A 12109-nucleotide genomic window follows, 5' to 3' on the forward strand; every position below is an offset into this window, starting at 1 on the left:
AGAGTGGCTTTGTGTGGTAGGTGTCCTATAGGGCCCAGTGGCTCAGGCTCCCCAGATACCTGAGGTGGACACTCTTGGTGCACCCCTTTGTGGGCTGTGTGCACAATCTTGTTGTAGTTAAGCCTTGATTGTTGTTGGTCTCACTAGGAGGAATTGACCTCCAGGCCGCTTGGCTGTGAGAATCAGCTGTGTCTACGATAGGAGAACTTCTGTGCTGGAGCCACCCTTATGGGGCAATACTTACTTCAGAGGGGCTTTGATGCTCCCTGAGTCTGCCCCCTGAGTGTGTCCCTTATGGATCTGAGGAGTTGTAATCTAGATGATCCTACTCTGACCACTGGGTACACTGGCTCTTCGATCTCTACGGAGGTGCTAATTTAGCCTCTATCTGAGGCCACCCAGCAGGAGCTATGGAGATATCTGCAGATTCCTTTTCTTTGGGGTTTGGAGGTGCCCAGATGAGGCCCAGCTGTGAAGCAGTGCAAGGTGCTGTGGGGCTTTGGGCCTTCTTTTGGATGTTCTGGGTATCTCTGACCCAGTTGCAGTTTGTTAGGTAATTTTAGATTGCAAAGGGCTAGGTCATTCATATGCAAAAGCCTCTGCACACAGCTTGGATGGGGCGGAGTCTCAGGGGGAGCAAACAGCAATGGCTGACCATTAGCCCTGCCCTAAGAGGCCCGGGTCTCAGTGTCCCTCAGTAATCTCTGCAAGCACCTCTGAGAGAAAGCCACCCTCGAGTTCCACCCACTGCCAGCCAGTCCAGTTTTCCCTGTATGAGTCTGGGTCCCCAGAGTCTCGCCCGGAACTGGAGTTCAGAGAAGTCGGGAACTTCTGTCTCCCTCCCGATTGAAAAAGACAACCGCAAAACAGCTATATTCTTACATTTAAAAATTTTTCATTGTTAAAAAAAAGAAAAAGACAGCCGCGTACTCAGTTGCCAGCCCTTTCCGCTCGCGCACCTCTGTACCTCTGCACTTTACTCCTGCACCTCCTCTGAGTCTCAGTGTGCTTTTCTCTTTCCTTCTAGTTGTAGAATTTCCACTCAGCCAGCCTTCCTGTGGTTCTGGATGATGTCCGTTTTGTCTTTTAGTTGTAGTTTTGAAGTGATTGTTCGAGGCAGCAATTTCAGGTGTTTACCTATGCCGCCATCTTGGTTTCTCTCTCTTTTTTTCTTTTTAAATTACAGTTGACATACAATATATTAGTTTCAGGTGTACAACCTCGTGATTAGACATTTATATAACTTATGAAGTAATCACCCTGATAAATATAGTACCCATCTGATACCATATATAATTATTGACTATATTTCCTCAGCTATACTTTACATCCTTTGACTATTCTGTAACTACCAATTTGTACTTCTAAATCCCTTCACCTTCTTTACCCATCCCCACAACCCTTCTCCCATCTGGTAACCATCGAAATGTTCTCTGTATATATGAGTCTGTTCTGTTCTGCTTATTTGTTTTTTAGATTCCACATATAAGTGAAATCATTTGGCTTTTTTTAAATTCTGTCTGACTTATTTAACTTAGCATAATACCCTCTAGGTCCATCCATTTCATCTTTTTAAATATATATTTTTTTATTGATTTCAGAGAGGAAGAGAGAGGGAGAGAGACAGAAACATCAATGATGAGAGAAAATCATTGATCAGCTGCCTCCTACCAGGGATTGAGCCCACAACTCAGGCATGTGCCCTGACTGGCACTTCAGCTGTGACTTCCTAGTTCATAGGTCAACGCTCAACCACTGATCCACACTGGATGGGCCATGCCATCTATTGATGGACACAGGTTGTTTCCATATCTTGGCTATTATTAGTAATGCTACAATAAACATGGATTATATATCTTTTATTTTTAGTTTTTAGTTTTAATTTGAGGGACACATTGACTTGTTGTTTCACTTATTTATGTATTCATTAGTTGGTTCTTATATGTTCCCTAATTGAGGATTGAACCCACCAAGGGCATATTGGGACAATGCTTTAACCAACTGAGCTACCCCACCAGGGCTCTATGTCTTTTCAATTTAGTGTTTTGGGTTTCTTTGGAGAAATACCCAGAAGTGAAGTTGCTGGATTCTTCTTTGTCTCTTATTATAGCCTTTGCTTTAAAGTCTATTTTGTCTGATATTAAGTATTGCTACCCCAGCTTTTTGTTTTGTTTCCATTTTCAGAAAAATATATTTTCCATCCATTTACTTTCAGTCTGTGTGTGTCTTTCAATCTGAAGTGAGTCTCTTGTAGATAGCATATGTAAAAGTCTTATTTTATTATCCATTTAGTCACTGTATATCTTTTTTTTAAAAATCCTCACCTGAGGATATGTTTTTATTGATTTTAGAAAGAGAGGAAGGGGGGCGGAGAGAAAGGGGGGGGACATCATTGTGAGAGAGAAACATTGATTAGTTGTTTCCCATACGTACCCAGACAAGGGATTGAACTTGCAACTTTTTGGTGTACAGGATTACACTCCAACAAACTGAGCAACCCAGCCAAGGTTCACCATACATCTTTCAATTGGAGCATTTAATCTATTTGTATTTAAAGTAATTATTGATAATGTATTTATTGCCATTTTGTTATTCATATTTTTTGTCTTTTCTTCTTCTTGAAGACACCTTAATGTTTATTGTAATACTGATTTGTTGGTGATGAACACCTTAGCTTTTTCTTGTCTGGGAACTTCTTTATATGTCCTTTGATTCTAAATAATAGTTTTGCTGTATAGAGTAATCTTGGTTGTAGATCCTTGCTTTTCATCACTTTGAATATTTTGTGCCAATCCCTCTGGCTTGCAAAGTTTCTCTTGAGAAATCAGCTGATAGTAGTATGGGAGCTCCCTTATAGTTTACTAACTGCTTTTCTCTTGCTGCTTTTAAGATTCTCTCTTTGGCACTGGCCAGGTATCTCAGTTGATTAGAACAGTGTCCTAATATGCCCAGGTTGCAGGTTTGATCCCAGTCAGGGCACATACAAGAATCAACTAATGAATGCATAAATAAGTAGAACAACAAATTAATCTCTTTCTCTCTCTCTCTCTCTCTCTCTCTCTCTCTCTCTCAAACCAATAAGTAAATTTTTTTTTAAATATTCTCTCCTTGTCTTTAACTTTTGACATTTTAATTATAATGTATCTTGGTATAAGGCCTCTTTGGTTTAATTTACTTTTGCGACTTTCTGTGCTTCCTGGACTTCTATGTCTACTTTCTTTACCAGGTTAGGGAAGTTTTCTATCATTATATTTTTCAAATAGGTTTTCAGTTCCTTGCTGTCTCTCTTCTCTTTGCGGCACCCCCATGGTACGAATGTTGGTATGCTTGAAGTTGTCCCAAAGACTCCATACACTATCCTCATTTTTTTAAAATTCTTTTGTTGTTCTGATTGGGTGTTTTCTGCTTCCTTATTTTCCAAATCGCTAATTTGATTCATTGCTTCATCTACTCTATTGTTGATTCCCTGTAATTTATTCTTCATTTCAGTTATTGTATCCTTCATTTCTGACTGGTCCTTTTTTATAGTTTCCATGTCCTTATTTTTTTAATCCTTATCTGAGGATATTTCTTTCTTGATTTTAAGAGAGAGAAGAAGGGAGAGGGAGAGAGAGGGAAACAGTGTGAAAGAGGAACAGCAATCAGCTGCCTCCCACATGTGCCCTGACCAGGAATAGAACCAGCGTCAGTCCTGCAACCAACCGAGCCATACGGGCCAGGCTCCATGTCCTTTTTTATTGTTAATCCTCACCTGAGAGGAGGGAAAGGAGAGAGAGAGAGAGAGACAGAGAGAGAGAGAGAGAGAGACAGAGACAGACATCGATTGGTTGCCTCCTACATATGCCCTGATCGGGGCGGGGATTGAGCCTATATATGAGGTATATGCCCTTCACTAGGAATCAAACCTGCAGCCATTCAGTCTATAGGATGACACTCTAACCACTGATCAACCAGCCAGGGCTCCATGTCCTTTTTTTTATGCTGTTGAAATTCTAAGTTCCTTGAACATCCTTATAACCAGTGTTTTGAACTTTGCATCTTGTAGATTGCTTGTCTCCATTTTGCTTAGTTCTTTTTCTGGAGTTTTGTTCTGTTCTTCATTTGGGACCTGTTTCTTTGTCTCCTCATTTTGGCAGCCTCCCTGTGTTTGTTTCTATTTCTATGTATCATGTAGAGCTGCTATGTCTCCCAATCTTGGTAGAGTGGCCTCATGTAGTAGGTATCTAGTAGGGCACAGTGGCACAGTGTTCCTGGTTTCCTAAGCTTGGTATTCCAGATGCACCCCCTGCATGGGCTGTGTGCACTATTCTGTTGTAATTGAGCCTTGATTGCTGTTGGCACGGCATTGGGAGGGATTGACCACCCCCGCACCCTCAGGCCACTCGGCTGCAAGGACCAGCTATAAGTACAGCAGAGGAGCTGCTGTGCAGTGGTCAACCCCACAGAACAGGACTTACTTCAATGGGGCTTTGGTGTCTGCTGAACCCACCCTTTGAGTGTGTCACTCGTGAAGGTAGTTGGGATATAATCCAGCATGGTATGAAGCTGTCCACCAGGTATGCTGTCTCTGGGGCCTCCTGGAAGGTGCATGGTCAGCCACAGCCTGTGCCCTGCCTGGGTCCACTGACATGAGCTACTGCAGGTGGCTGCTACTTGTGCTGGTCTTGGAGGTACCTGAGAGAGACCAAGCTGCAAACCAAGTCTAGTTATCACTAGTGCTGGGCCTGGTACCACTTAGCAAGAGACGCAGGATACAAAGAAGCCAGATGCTGCTTGTTTGAGAGATTTTAGATTTGCCTCAAAGCATGAGGCAACAGAGCAAAGCCACTGGAAAAGGCTTTGGTGGGTCTGAAAGTTGGGAGGGATGCGGTCTTAGGAAATCACCAGGCAGAGCAAATATTCTTAGTCAGCTTGATGGAGACTCAGATATGGCACCCACTTGCTGGCTCTGTGTGGCAAGCGTTCATCAAGGGAACAATGGCCTCTGCCACTACTTCTGTCTGGGAGAAAGCTGTGGTTGTAGGAAGTTCCAGCCCTTGCCCTGAGAATTTAGTTTCTCCCCATATGTCCCTGATGCCTTTTGAGCTGCTGCCCCAGTGCTAAAACTCAGAGTGAGTGAGTCTGAGTAAGTCCATTTGTAGGCCCTTTAAGAGGAATCCCTGGGTCTCCAGCACCCTTTCTCTCACTCAAGCACAACCCCTGCTTGTTTTTAGAGCCAGGAGTTATGGTACCTTTTCTTCCTGGCACTGGAACCCTGGGTTGGGGGGGTTGGTGTGGGAGTGGACCCCTCACTTCTCAGGGGTGAACTCTGCATCCAAGGTATCCCTCCCAATTTTTAACTGCCACACGTGGGTGTGGGACTAGCCCATTCAGTGTCTCTGCCTCTCCTACCAGTCTCGATGTGGCTTCTTCTGTATATTTTTAGTTGTAGGACTTAGTTCAGCTAGATTTCAGGTGGTTCTGAATGATGGTTGTTCTGTAGTTTAGTTGTAATTTGATGTGGTTGTAGGAAGTTCCAAGTACCATGTTTACCTATTCCATCATCTTGACTGGCCCACCTGTTTTCTGATTCTTATAACCATCTTTTTTAAATTCAGCTCTGATGAACATACACCAGTAGAGGATGAAGAGCCAAAGAAAAGCACCACTTCAGCTTCTACTTCAGAAGGTATTATTTTAAATGCAGAGCTTTTTTATTTAGAAGTTTAAAAATAAGTTTATAAATAGTTGAACATTAGGCATTAATTTTGTTCAAATTGTCTACCACATTCCTTTTCAGTATTTCAGATACAGTAAAATTGGTATTCAGTAATACTTCTTTAGACGTTAGTTTTTATTTGTATTTTATGTAGAAGAAAAGAAGAAGAAGAAGAAGTCTAGTCATTCAAAAGAAAGGTCCAAGAAACGGAGAAAGAAAAAATCATCTAAAAGAAAACACAAGAAGTATTCTGACGATAGCGACAGTGACTCTGATTCTGAAACAGACTCCAGTGGTAAGAAAGTCAACATCATTCTGCAAGCCTCCCTTCAAAACTACTTTTACTTCTTAAAGTTTATTTCAGAAGTAGTTTCTTAAAAACAATAATAATAGTCAAGAGTCTTTTAATGAACACTTACTGACTTTGTGCCCGGCACCCTACTAAGTCCTTGCTAGTTAATCCACACAGTAACTGTAGCGTACATCTTAGAGATGGGGAAAGGGGGGCACAGAGCAGCTTAAAGTACCACCCTCAAGGTCACACATTTTGGATTCAAACCTAAGCAGAGTGACTCTAGATTGTTTGTGTGTAGTTGTACAAGGCCTGTGGCACTGAACCAAGTTGGGATTGGGCTGCAAGGCGTGTGGTGCCAAACCAAGCCATACAGGGCTGCATCAGCCCAGTGGAGCAGCTCTTTTGTGTAATTCTCACACTCCGTGGGAACCTTTGTGCGATTTTCAAAAGGTTCCCCTTCAGGCTGGCAGCTGATTTAAGGAAGGAAGACACCCCTGTGGGTGACGCATCAAAAAGCCACCTTTTTTGTGCCCAGTCCTGGCTAATGATTGACAGATGATGCCTCCTCTAAGGACACATTACACAAAGGTACCCCTTCCTCTCATGTCACCTGGGTTGCCTAGCCTCCATTGTCACTTTTCTTCCTCATTGCTGGAAGACTGGACTTTCTTAACATGTTAAGCGCCATGTCAGTCACCGGTGACTGAAACAGAAAGAAAGACCAAACAGGCTTGGCGCTTAACGTGTTAAAGCACAAATCTGAATATCTCAGTCCCCTACTTAAAATGCTTCATTTAGTAGCTCTTCATGGCCTTCAGGGTAAAGTTCAGACCTTGATTAATCCACTCTAATCACATATACTCTCTCACTTTCCCTCAGAGCATCCTCTGTAGCTTGAGAACTACTTTGTCTCCTCAATATCCCATGTTCTTTCTCTTGATTTTGTTACTTGATACAGATAGTCTGCCTGCCTGCAATGCCAGTCTCTCCCTGCATATGGCTTGGCTTACTCATTTCACCAATTAGCATGCATTACTTTTGTAATAAAACTGATTTTATTGTATTGTTTTTTCTTTAGAAATTAATTTTAAAAACAAGTAGCTTTAGAGTCACCTTTGCCTGGCCAACAGTTCCTCAACTACCCTCTCCATATCAGCCTGATTTTGAGACTCCTGTAGGCCCAGAGTGCCCCAGGTTTCCCCCTATCACTCCAGATTCTATTTATCTCTTCACCTCTTTCTCTTCCATTATATTGAGCTCCTGGAAAGCATCCCCCCAAACACACATAGGGTTTTCTCTCTTTCCATCATGAAGATACCCAGACATTCAGAAAAGTAAAGAGAATAGCATAAAACCATATACATATCACCTAGATTTTAACAATTGTTAGTATTTTGAAATATTTGCTTCAAATATTTTTTTTCTGAGATAGTCTATGTAAATTACAAATATCACACTGCTACCCCAAGGATTTCTGTATACATCTCTTTCTGTGACATTTTCCTATTTAATAACAATATGTTATTTCATGTAACAAAAATAATACCCCATATCACCAACTTAGTGTGACTTTAATTTCTGTGTCCCCAGTGCCTAGCACACTTACTGACAAGTAGCAATAAATGAATTAATTAATTCTGTGTAACAACAAATAGAACAGCAATGGGATATTTACTCAAAAGTATCGGGGGTATAGAGTTAAATTTTTTAAAAATTTCTAATGTGCTTTCATTTGCAGATGAAGACACAAAAAGAAGATCAAAGAAAGCCAAGAAAAAGGAAAAGAAGAAGAAACGCAGATCGTCAGTTTTTTTTCTTTAATTTTTATTATGGAAAAGTTCAAATATATATAAAATTACATAAAACAGTAAAATGACCCCCATGTAACTATTGCCCAGCTTGCACAATTACTAACTCATGGGCAGTCTCTACTGCCCCCCTCCCATTATTTTGATACCAATCCCAGATATCATTCCATCCATAAACCACCATGTTTCTCTAAAAGATAGGCATTCTTTAAAAAAAAAATAAAAAAAAAACATCGTAACTACAGTACTAAAAATATTTAACAATCTCTCAATTCTTGATAGTTTTTTGTACAGTATATTCAAATCAGGCTCCAAGTAATGTCATAAATTGCCATTGATTTATATGTCTCTTACATCTCTATCCTCTCCTATTTTTGTTCTTGCAAATTGTTGAAGAAATCAAATCGTTCGTCCTGTAGAATTTCCTGCAGTATGGATTTTGCTGATTGTATTATCATGTCCTTTTAACATGTTCTGTCCTCTGTATTTATAAGAGAAACCTACCCTCATCAACTATTTGGCAACCCCGAAGTACAGTTTATATAGGAAGGACAGGATAATTGCTTACTTTTTAAAAATACTTTATTATTGAAAGTATTAGCATGTCTCCTTTTTTCCCCATTGACCTCTCCCAGTCCGCTCCCACCCCCCAGCACAGGCCCTCACACCCCTACTGTCTGTGTCCATTGGTTATGCTTACATGCATGCATACAAGTCCTTTGGTTGGTCTCTTACCCCCCAGTTGCTTATCTTTTTTGTTTTATGAGTTTTTTAAATAATGAGCTGGGTTATTTTAACATCATTATGAACCCAAGTATTGATACATGATACATGTTTAAAGTTTTTTAATCTATTACACTTGAAATTATTGATGCTCAAATTGGTAAGAGCTGTTTTTTAAACTGTTTTATTTCTGTTATCTTTCTATATCATGAGAACTTTATTTCATTTTTCCCTTTAGGGATATATTTTTTATAGTGAAACAATTTGGTTAAATAAGTTAGATTTTTAAATTAAAATTTTCTAAAAAGTTTGAATAAGCTGAGAATTCATATAATTTTAATCAGTCTTTTCATTGCCTTGAAAAAAATAATGTACCCTTTAACATGGGAATATTAAGTCAATTTGTTTCAAATTATAATAATTACAGGAAGAAATACAAGAAAAAGAAGTCTAAGAAGAGCAGAAAAGATTCCAGTGACTCAAGCTCTAAAGATTCCCAAGAAGAGTTTCTGGAGAATCCCTGGAAGGATCGATCAAGTAGGTTCTTCTGATAGACTTTGACTCAGAACAGATAAAACATTAAATTAACCAATTTGTCAAAATGTGAATTATTTTTCTGAACATCTTTCATGCAGAGCCTGAAGAACCCTCAGATTTAATTGGCCCAGAGGCTCCAAAAACACTTGCCTCTCAAGATGATAAACCTCTGAAGTAAGTTGACAGTGCATTTACAAAGTAGCTTCCCAAAAGTAGGCCCCTAACTTCCTTTCCAAGCTTATCTCCCTCTGCTCCCTCATTTATACCCCAGGTTCCAACTGAGCTGAACTAAATTTTCCTGTGTTTACTGTGCACTTTCCCACATTGTGCCTTGTTTCCCTTATTTCTTCCTCCAACAGGCTTTCCCTATTTTCCTCAGCCCTGTTTTCTTCAATACCTTAAATTTCTTCCTGTTAAAACCCTTACCATCCTTCAAAGCCCATTTAAATAGGAGGGGCATGTGCTGATTCCCAGTACCTCCACAAGTAGGTGTGGTTCCTACCCCTCTTTCATCCTTTAATCCTCATAGAATTTTCTATTTCTTTTGTGATATGTATTATATATTCTACATTGTATTTAAATTATATTCTTCTTAATATGTAAATCCTACAAGATCAGAGATTATTTTTGCTTAGTAGGTATTTAAGAATTGTTCAATGAATTGAATGAAGGGATGATAGGTTTTAAAGTCCCCTTGAATGAAAGGTAATAGAAAATTGTTACTGTGTTATTATTGGTTATAAGGCTAAACAGTATGTTAAATTTGAGCTATATTATTTCTTTATTTTTTTTAAAGGAAAAGAAATTCGCTGAAAGAAGCAGTAAAAGCAGTACCTGTAGGGATAAATTTATCCATAATTGTAAAATATGAATCTATACATACTAACACCAGTTCTTTTATTCTTCCAAAATATCTCTGCACTTCTGGGTTAGTTACATAGGTTACTAATTAAATTAATTAATATTGGGCTTCGTAACATGCTTCCACTCAGCAATTGTTATTCCTAATGTTTGCTGAGAGAAAATGAATTTTTGTGCTCTCTTTAGATGATGAGGTTTTTATAATGAACCTTTTCTGAATTCTGAATTACTTTGTAGCTATGGCCATGCTCTGTTACCTGGGGAAGGTGCAGCTATGGCTGAATATGTAAAAGCTGGAAAACGTATCCCACGAAGAGGTGAAATTGGTTTGACAAGTGAAGAAATTGCATCATTTGAATGCTCGGGTTATGTAATGAGTGGTAGCAGGTACGTTCTTGGCATTGAAGTCAATTTTTATGATTACATCATTTCCTTCTTTCTCACTACTAGGTTTATATTTGGTGATTGATTTTCATTAAGTGATCATTCCTAATGAAAAGTAAAGTATAAATATTGTTTTAATACTGGTTTTATTAATATAAATGTAGTTGTCTAAAATTCTAAGCATGTATGAAACTGAGCCTCAAACTCGGCTGTGTCAAAGAATCAGTCTTTCCAGTATCCTTTCTTATTTCATATTTTGGTACAGATAGTTTGTCCTCTGGAGGATATAGTTAAATTCAGCTATTTATTACTGCCTCACGAGGAAAGTATTTTCATAAAACAATGTTTCCTGGTTTCTAAGTTTGCCTCTGTGGACTCAGAAAACATGGACTCTCTCGTTCTCTGTGGACTCTGAGAATGAAGAGCAGAAAAGGATTATGACAGACATCAGGTTCAGCATGGGGGAATAAATATAAAATTAGGGAAGAGAAAGCAAAGTACCAGAAAGAACAAGGAAAATGAAAAGGGCATTTCTACCAAGATCAAACTGAAGTTTGTATTTTTAAAAACTTTATAAACTTCTAAAGGTAGATACGTATTTTAAAATAAAATTGGAGGCAAATATTTGCATTACCCCTGAAGTACTTCCAGAATCTTATAATTCTGAAGCCCAACATTTAAGAATATTATATCTGAGAATCAGCACAATAAGATAAAAAGAAATTAGAGGCATAAGGACTGGAAATGAAGCTATAACACAGTCATTTTTTGTGAATGATATGGATTGTTTATATAGAACATCCTAAAGAACCTAGAGATAAATTAAAATAATAAGAGGGTTTAACAAATGGTTGTATATAAGATTAATACACAAAAATCAATTTCATTTCTATGCATCTTCAACAAACAACTAGAAAATGTAATTAAATAAAAAGTAAACAACGTTTGTAATAGTATCAGAGAATATGAAGGATTTAGGAATAAATATTTTTTAAATATGTTTTATTTATTTTAGAGGGAGAGGGATAGAGAGATAAAAACTTCGATGAGAAAGAGACATCGATCGGCTGCCCTGCACACCCCTACTGGGGTTCAAGCCCACAACATGGGCATGTGCCCTGACTGGGAATGGAACCAAGGACCTCTTGATTCATGGGTCGACATTCAACCACTGAGCCACATCAGCCCAGCATGAATAAATCTTAATAAAAAATGTCTAGGACCTCTACAGGGAAAACTATAAAACATTATTAAGAGACATTAAAAAATAGAAATAAATGGAGAGATACCATGTTCATGGACAGAAAGGCAATATTGTAAAGTTATCAGTTCTTCCCAAATTGATCTGTAGATTCAGTAAAGTTCTCATCAAAATCACAACAAAGTTTTTCGTGATACTTAGTAAGTTGGTTTTAAAATGTATTTGTTAGACTAGAGGGCCAAGAATAGCCTGTTCACTTCTGAAGAAGAGGAAGATGAGACTTGCCCTACCAGATATGAGGACTTATTATGAAGCTTACAGCACTTTCAGAAGTGTTGGGGAACAAATGAATTGTTCAATGGAATAAAATATAGAGTCCAGGGACAGAGCCATACATGTAGGAACTTAGAGATATGAAAGAGATAGCCTATAGAATCACCGGGGAAAGAAGGAACTATTCAGTAAATGGTTCAGGAAAAAAATGGTTATGTGTATGGGAAAAGATGAAAGTAGAACCCTATATTACCACATTTAAAAATCAGTACAGCTAGGTTAAGAACTTAAATGTCAAAAACAACTTTAATCCTCAGTATAAAATATGA

The 12109-nt window shown here is 38.7% G+C and overlaps 1 protein-coding gene across 1 annotated transcript in view; it reads left to right on the plus strand.

Moving 5' to 3' along the window:
• Window positions 1-12109, plus strand: part of NKAP (NFKB activating protein) — a 30712-nt gene that overhangs the window by 15575 nt on the left and 3028 nt on the right. The window contains exons 3-8 of the mRNA XM_008160923.3: window positions 5598-5668; window positions 5853-5993; window positions 7732-7795; window positions 8952-9061; window positions 9160-9235; window positions 10160-10309. Of these exons, the coding sequence (XP_008159145.1) occupies window positions 5598-5668; window positions 5853-5993; window positions 7732-7795; window positions 8952-9061; window positions 9160-9235; window positions 10160-10309 (612 nt within the window). The remainder of the gene's footprint in view (window positions 1-5597; window positions 5669-5852; window positions 5994-7731; window positions 7796-8951; window positions 9062-9159; window positions 9236-10159; window positions 10310-12109) is intronic.

The sequence above is a fragment of the Eptesicus fuscus genome, chromosome 1 (genome assembly GCF_027574615.1).
Source record: "Eptesicus fuscus isolate TK198812 chromosome 1, DD_ASM_mEF_20220401, whole genome shotgun sequence".
NCBI lineage: Eukaryota > Metazoa > Chordata > Mammalia > Chiroptera > Vespertilionidae > Eptesicus > Eptesicus fuscus.